At 49.5% G+C, this 19341-nt stretch overlaps 1 protein-coding gene across 2 annotated transcripts in view; it reads left to right on the top strand.

Annotated features, from left to right (window-relative positions):
* The window catches only part of SHB (SH2 domain containing adaptor protein B), a 139351-nt gene that overhangs the window by 90262 nt on the left and 29748 nt on the right, over positions 1-19341 (top strand). For both annotated transcript variants that reach the window (XM_072842011.1, XM_072842012.1), the window contains exon 4: positions 16766-16937. In XM_072842011.1, the coding sequence (XP_072698112.1) occupies positions 16766-16937 (172 nt within the window). The remainder of the gene's footprint in view (positions 1-16765; positions 16938-19341) is intronic.

Genomic DNA, 19341 nt, shown 5'->3' with positions numbered 1-19341 from the left:
TGCGCACACTCTTTGATTCTAAGCCCAGCCTTTAGGATCCGTGCCAGGGTTATGATCTAAAATTCAGAAAAGGCATTGTTTATGATCATGAAAGGTGGGGAACAACCTGCATGTTGAGCAGATAGGGATTGGTTAAAGGGAATACTGTGTACAGCCACTTAACAGGTGATATTGACAAAGAGTTTATAACAACTGAGGGAAATACTTATGTTTAATGTTAAGAGGTGAAAAACCAGATGCAAAAAAATTTCTTCTGTATCTAAGAGTTTAGGCATATGCAAAGAGACATTGAATGACTCATTTAGTTTTTGCCTCATTGAAGGTCCATAAGGGGGAGTTTTTATTTTATTAAGATTTTATTTACTTATTGAGAGAGAGCATGCACACAGGGAGAACTGCAGAAGGAGAGGGACTGTTCCTGTTTCCTGGCATGGTTGGTAAGAGGCTGTGCTCCTCCTGGGCATGAGAGGAGCTGGAATGGGGCCAGTGCCATCTGAGAACTTACTCTGCAAACACTAGTTTGATTAAAGGGCTAGTGTGGCCACTCTCCCAGACATCTAGGGCCCGTGGCATGAGATAACACTGCAGACAAGTATGGGGTCTCACACTCTTCTGGACTGATCACCTGCAGGTCACTTAACTGTGGTGTCACCTTTGATGCTTAGTCTGGTCTGGTGCTGTGCTGCTCAGAATGTGATCCCTAGACCAGCAGCATTGCATCACCTAGGAGCTGGTGAGAATTGCAGGGTCTCAGGCCCCACCCCAGACCTATGGAGTCAGAATCTGTTTTAACAAGACCCCCAGGGATCCCTGGGTGGCGCAGCGGTTTGGCGCCTGCCTTTGGCCCATGGCGTGATCCTGGAGACCCGGGATCGAATCCCACATCAGGCTCCCGGTGCATGGAGCCTGCTTCTCCCTCTGCCTGTGTCTCTGTCTCTCTCTCTCTGTGACTATCATAAATAAATAAAAATTAAAATAAAAAAAATTAGGGACTTTGACTAAATTAGTGACTACCTTTAAAAAAAAAAAAAAAAAAAACAAGACCCCCAGTGCAGCCCTGGTGGCGCAGCGGTTTAGCGCCACCTGCAGCCTGGGGTATGATCCTGGAGACCCGGGATCAAGTCCCACATCGGGCTCCCTGCATGGAGCCTGCTTCTCCCTCTGCCTGTGTCTCTGCCTCTCTGTCTCTCTCTCTCTCTCTCTCTGAATAAATAAATAAATAAATAAATAAATAAATAAATAAATAAATCTTTAAAAAAAAAAATAGGGCAGCCCAGGTGGCTCAGCGGTTTAGCACCACCTTCAACCCAGGGCCTGATCCTGGAGACCCCGGATTAAGTCCCGCGTCAGGCTCCCTGCATGGAGCCTGCTTCTCTCTCTACCTGTGTCTGTCTCTCTCTCTCTGTGTCTCATGAATAAATAAATAAAATCTTAAAAAAAAAAAAAATAACAAGACCCCCAGGTGATTCAAATGCATGTTAAAGTCAAAAGCACTTAACCTATAAAACTTTAACTGTTCAAAAGTCTCTTGGACCAAAAGGCTCACTTCTGCCCAGAGAGGGTTTTGGAACTCCTGTACATTCTTTGCAAAGGATCACAATGTCTCAGTTAGAATCGTCTCCTTGGGGCACCTGAGTGGCTCAGTGGTTGAACATCTGCCTTCAGCTCAGGTTGTGATCCTGGGGTTCTGGGATCGAGTCCCGCATCAAGCTGCCTGCTTCTCCCTTTGCCTGTGTGTCTGCCTCTCTCTCTGTGTCTCTCATGAATAAACCAATAAATATCTAGAAAAAAAAAAAAAAGAACTGTCTCTCCTTATAAGTTTCTGGGCCACAAGTATCCATTCTGGACTTGGCCATATGTCAGTGAGTTGCCATCACAAATGTCATTACAGGTCTACTTCTTTGGCTACCAATAGAAGACAGACTCAGGATCAGATCTCTGTCTATGTCTCATCAAGTCACTTGTCTCTCTGTATGGCCTGCTCCAAGTGTATACTGGCTATCCTCTTCCCAAGAAGCTTTTGGCTTAGTTCTGATTTCTGGGGCAGAGAAGGAAGCTCTTTCCCTCAGGCTGGAGGGATGCTGTAAGCATGAGTCTTTAGTCATAACCAGATGTCTCCCCAGGTCTGTGGAGCCTGTTGGTGTAGTGTTGGTAGATGAGGAGCACCCTTCAATATCCTAGCCTAGAGTGAAGATGGAGTGAGGGGTGGATGGGCCACCTTCCAGGTAAGGAGGATGAGTTGAAATGGCTCGATTAGATAGCTCAAGCACTGCCATGGTCCCATTTGTAAACCTAGACATGTGGCTGCCCAGGAATGAAGGACAGTTTTCCCACATGAGTCAACAGTATTTGTGCACATGCATGGGTATGTCCATATGCACATGCTTTAGCAAGTCATGAGTGCTGTCAGGAAGCAAGGCAGTGCTTGGCTAGGCCCTGTCCTCCTTATGATACCTGTATAAAATGTCCCACATGGTTTTTCTAGACTTTCAGGAACTCTCTGATGGGCCGTGGGAGCCCAGGGTGCAGGATCTGCAGCTGGGGAGTGACTGTATGGGATAAAGTTGGCTGGGCAAAATCATTACCATCTCTTCCCACCACTTGTGTTCTCTGGTTCTGCATTTTTAGCCTGGAAGCTGGGTAGCGTCTTCAAATTTCCAAAGGGTGTGAATTTTGAGGGACCCCTAAAGCCCAAAGCTGGGCCTACCCAAAGGAATAGAGGGATTTAGGGTCCAGGTGAGTGGTAAGAATCTGATATATACTTGGAAATATATAATGAGCTTCCCCTCACTGGGAATTTGGAAGCAGAAGCTCAGTTGAGACAGGATTGCTGATAGAGGCTTTGCCTGGCAGTGGAGGGTTGGCCTGTCACCTCTAGCACTGCTTCATGTTTCAGCACCCCACCATGCTGATCAGAGACCAGGAGAAGGGAAGGCCTCTGAATTATCTCCATGATTCAGTCTATGAAGCAAAAGTGCTTTCTGCCTTTCAAAGCGTTGTCTTATATCGCATTCATGGCATGAGGCATTTCTCAAAGGCATGCTTCTGGCATTCTCGATAGAAAGAGCCCTTCCCAGCTCAGCCATTGACTGAGGCTCTGAGGGCTGCTGCCTCAGGAAGCCTCGATTATCACTACCAAGTTGTCCTGAGAACAACTATTGCAAGGTGTGAGGTAGTCTTGTCTTCTTGGGAATGAAAATCCTCCCACCTCCTGGAATTCTGTGGCCAGGTAAGTGAGAAATACCACAAGGTATCCAAAAAGCCTTGGGCCTTCATGGCCTACTCTTCCTCCAGGAAGCTGCCTGGTCTCAGCCAGAACCTCCACCTGCCTGGCACTGGAGTCCCTTCCCACACAGCCCCAGGACAGGTGCCTGGTCAGGTTTCTTGCACTGCCAACTATAAGGAACAGACAGGCTGCAGCCCACCATGCACGGAGAAGTGATATGGCTTCCATCAAGCTGTCAACTCCCTTCACTCCTGGCAGAGACACCTGCCTTCAGGGCTGATGGTTTTAGTTCCTGGCCTGCTTTGACTCACCCCCTGGGGGCCTTGACAGCCACAAATTGCAAGGTGGCAAATGGGTCTAGAAGTGGCCCTAAACCCCCAGATGCAGCTCTGGGCCCATACAGAGACTTAGAGGAACTCCCTGCCTGGTGTGGGGCAGGAAGAGCAGCCTGGGGTAATTCCACACTGTCTTGGGGAAGCATGGGTTGGTATGGAGGGTCTCATCAGCCCTGGGCCTTGTGGCAGGGACTGTTACATTGACAAATGGAGCCTGCATAGGACATAGCCACATAGGGAAGAGCAAGAGCAGAGGAGCTGGGAGCACGACTAGAGAATCAGACATGGGCTCAGGATTAGTGTCTTCACTAATCTGCAAGGAGCCACGGGGAGGACAGAAATCCAACCTGTCGTAGAAGCCTCCATTTTCTCACCTGGGAGATGTGTCCGCTGCAGAGGATCCCTGTGAGGTTTAAGGGACACCACATCATGAAAGTGCTGGCCATTTCCTGAGCACTTTTTGCCTGCACTCTCACTGAATCCTCACAGCTCTCCTCTGGGAGATGAGTTTCCTCATTTTACTGCTAAAAAGGACTGAGGTCCAAAGAGAAGAGGCCCATAGCTAGTCAGCCACAGAGCCAGGATTTGAACTTGTGGAGTCCAGTTCCAGATCCAAGCCCTAACCCAAGGGGCTGCCTGGGCTCCCTGCTGCCGTCAGAGATGCTGCATAAAATATGGTTAGAGCCCACAGGAAATGTCATGTGCCTTTCATTGCCCTGATACAGATTTCTGCCATGTGTGCAGCTCATAGGATACTTGACTTGGTTTCTCCACCTAGAATGGTTCCAGCAGAGGATCCAGTAGGAGCCCCAAGTTCCTGAAGTTCGTACCTACATGGGGGTGGAGGTTGACCAGAGCCATCCCACTCCCCCTTGTCTAGCTGGGGAAACAAGGCCCTGAGAGGAGAGAACTGCCAGAGACCTCGTAGCAGAGCTGATCAGGCCACACACAGGATAGATCAACATTGCCTTCTAATCCAATGAGTAGAGTTACCAGCCATATCTTTAATGATTTATAATTGCCTCTGAGAAGCAAATGATCGAGTGCTTGCTCAGGGAGCTGGGTGGCAGGGAGTGTGTGAAGGGCACCCTTGAAATCTTTTAAAGGAACAAAATCATTTCACTTTTTTCATTTTCCACTCACTGAAGATATGTCTCCATTGAATCCACTTATCAGGTGATGCCCTGGGTTTAGCTAGTGACAGGTCTGCCTCCCAGCAAAGATAGAAAACTGACATACGACTCAGTGCTGAACATAGTTACTTCAGGTACTTTGTCGGCCTTCCCCCATTAGCTCCTCCATGAGTTGCTCTGTCCTCAAAAGCTCAGGGCAGTGTTTTGCATGTCGGGAGTCAATGGGGCAGTAGAAGGAGTCAGGCAATCCTAAGTTCACATGCCAACTCCACCACTCACCAGCTGTGAGACCTCAGACTTACTGTTCAGTTTCCCTGAACCTTAGTTTTCCCATCCATAAAGTGGGAATACTCAAAACCCTTGTCAAACAGGATCTCTAATGCTCAAGAGAAAAGATCTGAAAGATCTGGATGAAAAGATTTTTGCATGCTGTAAAGGGTCACACTTGAAAGAATGGTTGTTGGTATTCAGGGGAGGTTTAATTGTATTAAATAAAATTTAATTTAATATTAAAATGTACTCCATGAAGAGGTACTTGGAAGGCACAGAGGCCTCACTTACAGAGCTCATTCCTAATTAGGCCTGGCCCTGAGAAGCATGGATGGTGTGGAAAGCAGTACTTACATAGGAAATCCTTGTCTGCATTCCAGCAGTAGTTTTAACAGTGAGCTACCCAGTCCTTCCATTCTTTATTCAGTTCTTCCCAAGGATTGGGCCATTGATTCCTGGGTGTGAGAAGGTCCCCACTGCTTTTTCTCCCCTCTGTCCCCTCCTCATTCTAGCCATGACACACTTGTGAATTGGTTGGCTTGGCCAGAGCAAGTAGGGGAATCACCAAGAGGAAGCATTAAACAGATTGTTGGGTCCTCAGAGTTCCTCATATGGTAGGTTTCAGGGATGAGGCATGAGAATTTGCATTTTTAACAGGGTCCCAAGAACTGCTGATGCTGCTGATCTGAGCACTTCACTTTGAGAATCTCCAATGTACCTTGTACATATTATGTGTTAGGTGTTGGGGTCAGGGGGTATTAGGGGATGTCACAACTCAGTTCAGTAGTAGCAACAACACCTCCTCCAGAAAGGCCTTCCTGGACATGTGCAGTCCCTTCCTCACCCTCATCCCAGGTTGGGCTGGGACCTCTCTGTGCTCCTACCTCACCCTGTATAGGAGGTATGTCAGTTTATTCTGAACAGCCAGATATACACTTACAGGGCAGGTGCTAATGCTATGTCGATCACCCCTTACCCAGGGACCTTCTTAAGTCTTGACACCTTCCTGGCCTCATCAAGTAGGCCGAAAGGGCAGAGAGAGGGCAAGTAAGGTCCTAGGTATGTCTATTTCATAAACAATTGTGAGTCATCTCCAAACCAGCTCAATTGGCTAATTTAAAATAATCCTATTAAGGTAAGGGGGGAAATGGAGGAAGGACAGGAAATCAACATTTAGTGAGCACCACTTATGAAGCCCTGCAAGGTGGGTGTGATTTCATTGTCATTGTACAGATGACAGTACTCAGGCTCTCAGAGGATGAGCAGCTTGTCCATAGTCACACAGCTAATGAACCCAGGTCAGTCTGACTGCAGTCTTTACTCTTTCCACTGCTGCGTTGACATCTCAAGTGTGGAAGGTACATGTCATAACATTGCCTTTACTTTGTGTTGGTGCCATGTGCCTTTGGTCACTATTGAGGCAGAAGCAGTTGCGCCCACTCTGTGCTGACCTTGTGACTTTTCACTGTCAAACACAAATGCTCTGGAGTTGGGGACGCTGATGTTCTGTGCATAAGACACTTCCCCTGGGCTTGCTGTTCCCACCAAGCCCTGTGATTGACATCCTCAGACACTCAGAACAAATAGGTTCAGCCTCTGCAGAAGGTTCCTCAGGGAGTCTTAGACCTGCCACCATCACCTGGCACACCCAGACCCATGCCACCTCCTCCTCACTATTGACCCCCACGGGGCTCCTGTGATGCTCTCTGCCCCTTAGAGAGCTTCCCAGAATGCCTTGGGTCTGCAAGGAAATTAACAATTTTGTTTGTATGGGGAGCTTTTCGCTATGTAATGAGTAACAGTTGTAATTAATGTTTAACACATACGAACAGCAGGTCTGCAGAGAAAAGGGGGGTTTGAATGACTATGAAGAGAACCAGGATTGCTCACTTCCTGTGGGCTAATATGTTACCGAGGGACAGGTTTTTCCAGTTAGCTTTTCTACTTGACATATGAATGTATTCATTTAGTAGCCAAAAAAAAAAAAAGAAGAAGAAGAAAAGAGAAAGGAAAACACTAGTGTTTAATAGCTTTGGCTGATCTACTAATTATATTGATTGATAGAAATGTTCCTTGTGTCTTTTGTCTCCTCAGTGAAAAAAAAAAACACAAAGATTTGCTGGAATCTTGCTCTTCTGTTTGGCAGGGCAGAAATCCTCATGTGGCTCGAGACTGTTTAAGCTCTGTGAGGTCAGAGCCTCTGCCTGCCTTGTTCACACCTGGGCCCTTACATAGATCCATGCCTGGCACATGATGAACATGCAGATAGGTGTTAAATTATTGAATAAATCATGTCTCTGGAAAACCAACCCCTTGATTTCTTCAGGACACTAGAATTCTGAGGTAATGATGCAGACTGCTCACCCAGAAATAGTTTATTTTCATATCACTCTTTCATGCCATATGCCTGTCTTCTCTCCAAACGAGGCAAGGGGCCTACACCTGGAGGGCCATTTTTGCACAGCTGTTAACTGCCGTGATTGCCACCTCTGGTCTGAATTCTTGGGAAGAAGTCGAGAGTGTGTCCCCACCTGTCTGAGGAGTGGCCCAGGCTTCCAGATGCCACATTGTAGGTGGAGAGAGTGGTGTGCTAGTGGGTGGCATGCCAGCCCCCTGAGAGCCATGCACCTGGCTTGTCCCATCCTCTCGCTCTTCCTTTCCCTCACTGCCATCTGCAGGGGGATGCCATCAGAAACCTATAAACAACTTGGCTGGGGCTTTGGGGCTCCTAGATGTGGAGACCCATTTCCAAAGATGCCCACTGTGCAGGTTCTCTGAGGCTTGTGGATGGGGAAGAGTCTGTTTGCCTGGCCCTAGGATTCTAAGTGATTGTCTGTGGATATCTGCAGGTATAAGCATCAGGAAACAGTCTGCATCAGACACAAGCAGGCATTTTCCATCTGACAGGTGAGCCTGGCCCAGAATTCGCAGAGTACACATGAACTCAGATGCCAAAGCCACAGGGTCTGGATTTAAAGCCCCGTGCTGCCACTTGCTAACAGGGTGACTTGGGGCCAATTGCCTCTGTTTCCACATCTTAAAAGGAAGTAGTAATTGGTGCTGAGAGTCAGGACACAGTGAGTGCTCAGTGGACACCGACTTTTGGTATCTCTGTCGTTGTTAACTACTGCTTTTTGAGAATGTATTACATTATAGACAGGATTCGTGCTGTACTTGTTAAAGGCCTCTGGAGACTTGGGTTGCAGTCCAAGTTCAAATCCAGCTGTTGACTTGGGACAAATCAGTCCCATTTCCAGCCGTCCAATTCTCATCTATAAGATGAGTTATGACAGTAAAGATGGCTTGCTTCAGCAGCTGTAAAGATCTCTGCATTTGGATCATTTCATCATTTTCATCAGGATTTATCCTTATATTTCCCATAGCCAAGCAGCAGCCCTTGGGGTGGGGTCTTTGCACCAGACAGAGGTGTCTTTTTCCTGTGAGGGTTGCAGGATAAGGGGATGAAGACATACTCCACCCTGTTCCAGGCCCTCCTTCCCTAGCCCTGGCTTGGGTGTACATGCATGGACAGCGTTCCTGGAATCCGGATGGCATTCCTGCAACCCAAGCAGCATCCCGGCGCCTGCCTCACAACCTGTCCAATGCCCTCCTTCTCGGGGAGTCACCACTGCCTCCCTTCACAATGGAGATCTCTGTTTTCAGGCACTGCCCACGAGATGTGGCAGCGTGGTGCCCTGGGGCTTGCATGTGTCTGGGAGGTGAACACAGAGGCCTCTTGTTGGCAGTCCTGAAACACAGACCAAACATTTGCTGAGCTGCCTGTTGTTTTAAAATCCCTGGAGGTGCAGCTCTCATGCACAGGACAGGCGGGGGAGGTGGAGGGTGAGGCCTGCTCTTGGACCGGAAGGGAAAGGGGCCTCACCTCCCTGGGCTTCAGTTTCTCCATCTGTAAAATGGGAATTCTAATACTGATCTTGTTCTGAGGAGCAGATGAGGTAACTCAGAATGTGTATCTAGAAAGTCGAAGCAGCAAAGCTGTTGTCATGGAAACAGTTTCAGGCAGTGGCAAGTGTTTACACATTGTCGTGAAAGTCTGTGGTGTTTGCAGAGACTCCAGGGATCATGTGGTCCACCCAGCTCCCCAGACCACTATGCTATCTCCCTCCTTGCCCCTCTCTTGGGGGCTGAGAACTGCCTGGGCAGCAGCCCCTTGTGTGCCTGTCCACCCGAGCCCTCCCCACTGCCTTACACACACACACACACACACACACACACAAACACACGCCAGAGTCGAGGCCTGGCTGTAGGCAGAATGGAGGGATCAGCACCTCTGTGGAAGGGGTGCCTCTGACACCTTCGTTCTGTTCTCTGTGCCCTCGTGTTCTTGGACTATAGGGCAGGCCCCTCCCATGAGCTCCATGTGGTTTGCAGAGACAACCCATATTCATTTTGGCCTCACCCACAGAAGGCCTAAAGAAGCCTCTTCAGTGGGCTGAGAGCTCCTTACAAGTGTCCTGTTTTCAATTGTCTAATCCTCATTGCCTCTGCTTAAAGGACCCTGTCCTGTGTGGATAACTGGTGGGTCAGAGACTCCAAGCCAGCCAGAAAGCTATAGCCACTGAGCTTGGAACACGTCAAGGTCCCTGGGCCTCCTTAACTCCCAGCTGGCTTTAAATGGTCCCTGTCCTATGCAGCCGCTGTCCACACCCTTGGTCAGTAGGGAAGACTGGAAAATGTTTGCCAGGCCACTGATTTCTCTCCCCACCATTCCCCAGGGAAAGGTACTCCTACCCACCCCCAGGTGAGAGGAGGCATTCCAGGGTTTAAATCCCAGAGCAGAAGTTGGGGGAGTAGGGGCTGAGGCTGGCTGCCTGATGTGGCAGCCTGCTCCTATCACCATGGCCAGGTTGCTTACCTACACCAGGCCTTGTTTGTAAAAAACCTGGACAAAGTGCCCTGATCTCTCCTAGGCTTATGTGGGGGGGTCAGAGCAGAAGGTCCCATCAGGTCTCATGTATGCCTCCCCATGCAGAGGAAGCAAGCAGTAAAGGTTAGGCCATCTTCAAAATGTTTTAAAATAATTTGAGGAGGTAATCCAGCTCCCTTTTCCTATCTTGATTGATGCATGGAGGTTTTATGGTCCTGCTGACCCAGGTGGAGATTTATTCACTCAGTAGATATTATCTACTATACATCAGGCACTGTTCTCGGCATTGGGGATTTAGCTCTGAACAAAGCAGAATATGTTGTGCCTTTTGGACCTTCCAGCTTAGGAACTCCAGTAGAGGCTAGGGAAAAAGAAGGTACCTTTCTTATGCAAGGCACTTTATTGTCTTCAGTGTATGAGAGAGGAGTGTTCAGAGTGTGGGTGTGACTGTGGGGAGGGGGTCACCACTTACAGGGGCCTGCCTAACAGGACTTTGGTACGCAATCTATTACTAACTACCTCTACAATCCTTTGTAGGTATAGTCGACCCTGTTCTACAAAAGAGGTAGCTAGGGTTCAGAGAGATTTAGAAACTTGCCCAAAGTCACACAGTAATGGCAGAGGCAGGACGCAAAATGTGTCCTTCTAAGTCCAGAGTCCATATCCTTTCCATGATGCCAAGCTGCTGTGGTTCCTCCGTTTCCTGGCCTATTGCAGCTCATAGGCCGTTCCTTTTTTCCTTTTTTTTTTTTTTTTTAAAGATTTTATTTATTCATCAGACACAGGCAGAGGGAGAAGCAGGCTCCCTGCCGGGATCCTGATGTGGGACTTGACCCCAGGATCCCAGGATCACGACTGAGCCACCCATGTGCCCCTAGGCCATTCTTTCAAGTCGGCTGCATGGCCATGCAGAGGTTCAGTGGAGGCTGAGGTACGAGGCCCATCTCCATCCGGTTCTGGAAGGACACCTACCTACCACACTACCAGAGACTGGGGTGGGATCAGACAGTGGCATAGACCCCGGGATGCAGGGCACAGAAGAGAAAGGAATTCTGCCTGGGGTGTAGGGTAAAACCTTCCCTGGGTGGTAGCATTGGAGCCGAACTTTAAAGAATAGCAAGGATTTGTGCATCCAAAGATAGTGAAGAAGGGGATTCGAGAGGGCAGGCAAAGCAAAGCCCTAGGGGCAGATGGTGGATTTAGGGCCTGGCCATTCTTTGTGCCTGGAGCCAAGGGCTGGGTAGGGACCCCAGAGGGGTTTTCTAGGGGAAGATGGATCCAGTAGGTTGGGTTGGTGCCAGGTCACTGAAGATCCTGAACACTAGAGCAAGGAGTTTGCCCTCCACCCAGGGGAAGTTGGGAGTCAGCAAGGGTTTTGAGCCCAGCTGAGCTGTGCTTTAGAGGCCCGTTGGCTTTTTGGAACTTGTTTTCTCTGGCCAGCCCTGATTAATAAACAAGAAGGAACTGGACCCTGAAGGAGCACATTTATTTCATCTAAGCAAACATTTACTAAACACCCGTCTCCATAACAAGCACTGCATTAGGCTTAGGGGCAAACAAGAGATTGGAGAGGGAAAAGAAAGAAAATAAATCCCGGGCACTGCCCCCACAGAACACCCAGGCTGACTGGGGAAGAGAGAGAAGGGGTGCCCATGGAGCCTCAAGAGAAGTGCCAAGTGCTTCTGAGGAGGAAGGGGCTCTCAGCAGGCGGTAAACGGGGAGGCTTTGTGAAGGGGTGGCTTTTTGCCAGGTCTTGGAAGATTCTAGACATCATGTGGATGGAGCAGGAGGGTGGTCATTCCAGGCCTAGAGGTGGGAAGCGCACCACAGACTGAGTTGAGTGAGGAAGGCACAGCCCCTGCCTGACCATAGGGAAGGAAGGACCTGAGGGGGGCAGAGGGGAAGGTGACCCCAGTGACCCACAGGCCTGAGCTCAGGCCTTGCCTCCCCTGCCCCTATCCCACCCCTTAGCTTTGAGACCCTTTGAGGTGAGTTCTTTCTCACCTCTGAGTCCCCATCCGTCACTCATCATCCACAGGGGCCAGAGCTATTGTGAGAGTCAGAGCCAACGTGGGCACCTGGGATACTGTCATCTGTTACTGGCAGTGACTAAACTTCAGAACCGATTGGTATAAAACCTATAATAAGAGTAGGAAGGGGACTGCCCGAGTTGGAGACTAATAACATGGATGGAGAAAAGGCCTCGCTCGGAAGGGCAGTCGTGGGGGCACCCAAGCTGGGCCCTTAAAGGCTGAGGCTTGTCGTTAGACCAGAATTTTTGGAAAGACATCTGGGGCATCGAGAAGGGGCCTGGCCTCCTCACCTGCCCTGGACAGAGGCTGGCGGAGCATCAGTGGGGCCATGTCTCCCACTGCCTCCCAGGGCCTGGTCCTTCCCACCTGAGCCTCCCCTCCCTCCTGCACAACTCTGATTCCATTTGTAATTGCCTATAGGTGCAATTAATTAGGTTCTGTCATTCTAATGACTCACAGGGGTGGCATATTTTTTTCTCTAAATGCAGATATTCTTTTGAGGGTTTGTGTCTTTATCTTTTGCAGAAAATCACTAAATTAAAAGAATTGCCATTTTAAATTGCAGATTAAAGAGAAACTTAATTAGAAGGAATGAAAGCAGTTGTGTTTGGAGCTTTTGTTCCTAACAGTGTTGTTTTTTTTTTTTTTTTTTTTCTTTTGCTGCTGAATCACTGCACTTGGAGTTTGTATATTTTATTTTAGGTGAGATGATTTGCCTAATTAAGTCTGTCATTCATCACCACCTGTCCCCTCTGAAATATATGGCTATATTATTAAGCTTGCAAGCGAATGTATAAATTAGTTCAGTGGGGAATTACAGTGTTGACTGGGATGTTACTAGGTTTTATCGAGTTTATCTGGTATGAAAACCGGTATTTTTTCCCAATAAAGTGAAACAACAGCTCATTAATTTTCTTCAGTCATTCATTAGGTGCCTGTTAGGTTGCAGGCATGTGCTAGGCATGGGACACAAAGGCACATGTGGTATAGCCCCTGCTTTTGAGGGACTCGTGGGGCACCCAACCAGGAAACTGGCCATTAGGATGCCATAGACTGAGATCAAGGTGAGTCTGGGGAGGAGGTGAGGTTAGAGCAGCCTTCCTAAAAGAGATGGCTGACCCTTGAAGGGCAAATGGAGTTAGTTAGGTAGAGAGACTGTGGATGGGGTGGTGGTATTTCAGGCTGAAGACCTGTCCCATAAGTGCTCATGGTGAGGCCTCAGGCTGTCCAGGCAGCCAGGTCATTGGTTATGCTAAAGAGTTTCTTCTGCAGTCAGTGCTCCATGCTCCTGCCTCTGTGGCAAGAGGTGTGTGGTAGGATTTTCCATTGGTAGAAATCCCCAAATTCTAATTTTAGTCAGAGGTGAACATGCCTTAACAATTCATTTGGTCTCTCCTTTTCCCTAGCTGGTGGCAAAACTAAGCCTAGAACCTCATCTCCCCCCCAGCCCCTTCTTCCCATGTCACTATTTCACTGCCCACCTCCGTACCCTTAGCCCTCAGGACCAGAGGCCTGCTCTATGGCCTCCTGTCCCTTCCTAACAGGAAATTAGAGGGAGGGACTGTGGAAAAGTACACCCTGGTCCCATGTCCCTGGCCCCCCTCTCCTGCTCCACCTTGCATCTCTTCTCAATGGAGCATCATACAGGGGTCACCTGGCTCAGCCCGTGGCTAGTCAAGTCCTGTTGGAGTCACCTCTTCCATCGCTCCCATCATTGAGAGATTCAGCCTCCATTACCTTCCCTGACTGGTCTCCCTGCCTGCTTGGTAGCCCCCCACATCTCATCTCCATCAATAGAGACATCTCTAAAACCCAATCTGAGAATGGCATTCCCTGATTGCCCCAACCTTAGGGTCAAGACCCAGATCTTTAGGAAAGGGCTATGTGACCTTACCTATCTATCTGATGCCAGTGCTCACCCCTGCCCAAGGTCACCCATCTAGGACTCTGCAAGGCAAATGGCTCACCCCTTCCTAATCCCTCGGCCCAAGAACATATGCGCCATTTGACTAGTTGGCATGAGGGCTGATGTGGTTCAGCCAGAGCCCTGGTGGGAAAGCCCATTGCTAGGAAGCCAGGCAGGGAGCATGGTGACGGGGGTGCCTGGGCCCCAGTTGTGTGCTTCACCCTCTCACTACCACTGTGCAAGCCCAGGTTATTGACCAGATGGAAGAGCGTTCTCTCAGACACACAAACCCAGGATCTGTACCTTAGAAGGGCCTTGTCATTGCAGTCTGTCCCTGTGGTTGGGACACAGGACAGAGCTGTAGCCTGAAAGGAGACAGAGCCCCCACCGAGTCCTCACTCTGTCCCTGCTCCACACTGCCAGTCCTGGCCTCACAGGCTGGGGGTGTCTCTAGGTTGGAGTTTGGCCTTCATCCTGCTTCCTCATGAATTTTAATTATAGTTTTCTGTGAATCTTCACCTCCTAGGGAATGCCAGTTCCATCCCTCCAGTGCTCAGGCCAAAGGCCTATAGCCTCTGGATCCTCTTTCCCACACATTCCACTGTGAATGCACAGATAGGGTCTGCAGACCTCACTGCTCTCCATGTGCATCTCTCTCTCTCTCTCTCTCTCTCTCTCTCTCTCTCTCTCAATTAAACTTTTAAGAACAGTTTTAGGTTCACAACGAAATTGAGTGGGAAGTATAGGGAGTTCCCATGTGCCCCTGTCCTCCCATCTCTTTTCAGCACAGCAATCCTGTTCAGAAGTGCCAAGTCAAAACCCTCCCCATCAGGACATCAGAATGGCTCAGAACAAAGTCAAAGTCCTTTTAAAATGCAACACCCGATGATCTGGCACCGTTTCCTCCCACTACCCTCCATTACCCCAGGCTGTGTTGTTTCTGTCACTTGAGGCACTTTCCCACCTTAGGGCCCTCTTCCCTCTGCCTGGAATGTGCTTCCCATTCTCCATGGCAGTTACTGCAGATGGTGTGCTGTAACTCTGACGTACCTCATTTATTGTGTTTCTCCCCACTCAGACTCTGGGCTTCATAAGCAGGGATTTCTGTGTTGCTCACTGCTGTTTCTCCAGCCCTGAACTTGCCTGGCACATGTGAGTGAGTGTTGGGGAGTGGGGCAGGTGGATGGACAGGCTGCCGGCCTCTGCTGCAGTTATGAGAGTGAGTGCACACATGTGGGTCCAGAGTGTCTAGAGCCTTCCACTGGCAGGAACCTCCCTTCCCATTGCCTTCCAATAGTGGTTAATGGAGAAGAATGTATCAGAGGGATGGAAATGCTTTGTAGTCCTGATGGATGATCTCGCTCAGCGGCTGGGACCCAGAACAAATTCATCCACATTCCTTAACCCCTGCAGACAGCATATAGCACAGCCGGTGAGGTTCCCCACTCCCCCCAACCACCACCACCACCTTCTGCCAGCTTCCCAGCTTCCGTCAGTGTGGGGTTGATTTCCGTGTGTCTGGCCAGGGTAGAGGACAGCTCGCCACATCCGTGTTTGCTCTTTGGAGAGGAGATTTCTGCCATTGTGTGTCTGTCAGCCTGCACCCAGACCTGGCTTTGGAAGCCTTGTTCTGCAGGGCCTGGCCCATTCACTCAGCAGTCTGTGTGCTGGGCCCTTCGCATGTGTTCTCTCATCTGATCTTCGAGGTAACAGGATGAGGGAGGAAATGGAGCCTCTGAGACATTGAGGAACTTAGCCAAGGCAACCAGCTAATGACTGGCAAGCTTGGAAGAGGAACTTGGGTTGATTCAGAAGCTTATGTGAAGTAACTAGTACCGCATCCGCATTGAACAGACACAAGAATAATGAAAATAAATGTTTATAATAACATTGATTGAGTAGTGACTACATGCTAGGCACTCTGGTAAGATCTCGGTGACATCACCTAATTGAATCCTTGTAACAGCCCCATGAGGTGGGTACGGTCATCATCCCTTGCAGAGGAGGAAACCAAAGACCAGAGAGATAACTTGCAAGGTGGACTAATTGGTCTGTAGGAATGCTTCTGGAAACTCTAGGTTCAGCTCAGTATTTTCTGCTTTTTTTTTTTTTTAAATGATTTTATTTATTCATGAAAGACACAGAGAGAGAGGCAGAGACACAGGCAGAGGGAGAAGCAGGCTCCACGCAGGGAGCCCAACATGGGACTCAATCCCAGGACTCCAGGATCACACCCTGGGCCGAAGGCAGGCGCTAAAATGCTGAGCCACCCAAGGATCCCCGTATTTTCTGCTCTTTATGGGTTATCTTGGGCTCCTGCCCTCGAGAGGCACCCTCCCCAAGCCCGTGGTGGTGAATGATGCTGTCATAGGCCCGGGGCCAGGAGGAGGTATGTAGCAGGGCCTGCACGCTGTGCTGTGCACTGCTTCAACCTCACCTGGGTGCTGGGTCCCAGACAGGGCTCGCTGAATGTGGGGCCAATACAGAGGGCACTGAATGAAGAGGAGCAGACATGGGGGACACGGCATGACTCTTGATTGGAACTCTGTGGGGTTGTCCCAGGAGAAAGGGAGCAGATGTGGCCAGTATACCCTGTAGGGGATGAGAGAATGGGAGGAGGGGAGCCAGTTGGAGGCAGAGAATAGGGAACAGCTGCCTCCCTGAGAACAGTCCAGGGGGCTGAACCCCTATGGGAATGCTGAGCCCCTCTTGGTGGTGATTGCAGAGGGCATCCTTTGGGGATAAGGCTAGTTCAGTGGTCTCTGGAGGGAGACTCAACCAGCCCCTTGAATGCACCATCTGGCTCTGACAGCACCTGCTGTAGGAAACTCGAGCCTTTTGAGCCATGTTCATTAATTGCCTGGAACTCTTCCCCTGAGAATTGTAAAGCCCCAAGGGGAGCAATTGACTGTTACCCCACCATGCCCCACCCAGTAATCCCTTGGTGACCGTGCACTTTCTCTCTCCACCACAGCCCAGTTTAATGGCAACGAGAAACGGCAATCATCCCCCTCTCCTTCCCGGGACCGGCGGCGCCAGCTTCGAGCTCCTGGAGGGGGCTTCAAGCCCATTAAGCATGGGAGCCCTGAGTTCTGTGGGATCTTGGGAGAAAGAGTGGATCCTGCTGTCCCGCTGGAAAAGCAAATGTAAGTTTTTTGTTTGTTTGTTTGTTTAAGATTTTATTTATTTGTTCATAAGAGACACACAGAGATAGGCAGAGACACAGACAGAGGGAGAAGCAGACTCCCCATGGGAAGCCTGATGTGGGACTTGATCCCAGGATCCTGGGATCACACCCTGACCCAAAGGCAGATGCACAACCACTGAGCCACCCAGGCGTCCCTACCAAATGTAAATTCTAAGGGAGCAAGGCCCAGCCTCCACTCAACTATACAGTCTCTGTTAAGGCTGAGAGAAGGTCAAGGCCACCATTAATTCAGTCAGTGGCTAACAGGATTAGAACAGTCTCCTGATTTGTAACCCTAGGCTTTCTCATTCTATGCTGTATTGTTGCCCTTACTTTTGTTTATAAATTAAATTATTTGTTAGCTATAGTGAGAGTTTTGCCTTATATCTGCTTGGTATTTGCTGAGCAAGGCTTTGACTTTTTTTTTTTTTTTTTTAAGATTTATTTATTTGAGAGAAGTAGAGGGGCAAAGGGAGAGAGAGAGAGAGAGTCTTAAGCAGACTACACTAAGCATGGAGCCCAGTATGGAGCTCTGTCTCATGACCCTGAAATCATGCGCTGAGCCAAAACCAAGAGTTGGGCACTTAACCATCTATGTCACCCAGGTGCCCCAAGGCTTAGACACTTTTTTTTTTTAAGATTTTATTTATTTGAGGGGCGCCTGGGTGGTTCAGTGGTTGAGTATCTGCCTTCGGCCCAGGACATGATCCCGGGGTCTTAGGAAAGAGTCCCACATCGGGCTCCCTGCATGGAGCCTGCTTCTCCCTCTGCCTGTGTCTCTGTGTCTCTCATGAATAAATAAATAAAATATTTTTTAAAAAAGATTTTATTTATTTGAGAGAGAGAGAGAGAGAGACCGCGCGCGTGCGCACACACAAGCAGGAGAGAGGGGTAGAGGAAGAAGCAGACTCCCTGTTGAGCAGGAAGCCCGACTGGGGACTCAATCCCAGGACCCTGAGTCATGACCTGAGCTGAAGGCAGCCACTTAACTGACTAAGCCACCTAGGCGCCCCTGGCTTTGACACCCTTGACTTGAGTTTTCTCAGTCCCTTTCCCCTGAGATTTCCCACCTCCAGTTGGTGGCCCAGTTCCATCCCTGCTTCCCTTTCCCTCTCTGCTCCTCCCTAGCACTGTTAGGCCCTTAGCTACCCTTCCCCTTGACCATGATGATCACCTCCCTTCTAAGTGTGTGCAGGTCCCCACTCAGCTCTGAAACCTTCAGTGACCACCCCACCCCCCCCGCACCCCCATCACCTCCAGGGTAAAGTCTCATTTCCTTAGCCTGCCGCTCACTCTATGAGTTGCCCCCAGACTGCTTTTTCAGTTTCTCACCATTCTGTATACCTGGACTGCAGCAAGCTAATCCAGATACTGGATGAAGCAGGTCCTAGATCTTGTGCTGTGCTTTCAGGTATACCATCCTCTTAACAAGCAAATGTGTGATAAATGGGGTTATCAACCCTGTCACATAGATGAGAAGTCAAGACTCCAAGAGACACAAAGCCTTGGCTAGGATGTCACAGTGCAGAGGCAGGATTAGAACTCCAGTCCTATGACTTGATCCCACACCTCCTCTTTCTCCCCTCTCCTCATACACACTCTTATCACCCCCCTTCACACAGGAAATGAGCTGACAGCAAGCCGATCCCTCATGCGACTGTCCCGTGTGTGTCGTGTACTGTATTAATCTCTAGTGGGGAGTTCTGGCTTCAGCATAGCCGGCAGTGCATCCCTCACAGGAAATGCTCACTCGGTGAGCAGGATGCAGGGTTTTCCGAATGATGTCATGTACCGGGTGCCCCCTGTTCAGCATGTGCTATCATCTGGGGGGGCCGCAGTCTCCTTTGTGACACCCCATGCCTGCTGTACTGAGTGCATGGAGAAAGCACTCCCAGCAGGCTTCTTTGCTAACCGTCTGTCACAGCCACCTAGATTGGGTGGTAGGTTTTGCTTATTTCTGATCACTGTGTCCTTTTTAATCAACAAACAAAACACGATACAGAGATGGCTGGACACAGCGTGCATACTGACCATATCCACCCGATATCCCCCTCTGGGTCATCGCTTCAGCCTCAGTGCTTTAGTACAGTGCCTGGCACATAATAGGTGCTCAAGAAAACAGCTGTCCAGGGAATGGATGAAGTCCCCAGAGAGCTGTCAACATTGTCTCTCTCCCTCCATCACCTCCCATTCTTTCTCACTCAGCACAGTAGACAGCTCCCTCCTTTGGAGATATACTCTGCTCGTGGTTTTTCTCCTGCCTCCCTGGCTGCCTCTTCTGTCTCCCCTACTGTCTCCTCACCCCAGCTTTACCCAAAGCTTGGACTGTCTGGGGCTCGGGTTCCAGCTGCATGCTATCCCTG

This window comes from Canis lupus, chromosome 10 (assembly GCF_048164855.1).
Source record: "Canis lupus baileyi chromosome 10, mCanLup2.hap1, whole genome shotgun sequence".
Classification (NCBI taxonomy): domain Eukaryota; kingdom Metazoa; phylum Chordata; class Mammalia; order Carnivora; family Canidae; genus Canis; species Canis lupus.
This window is presented reverse-complemented; position numbering and strand designations above follow the sequence as displayed.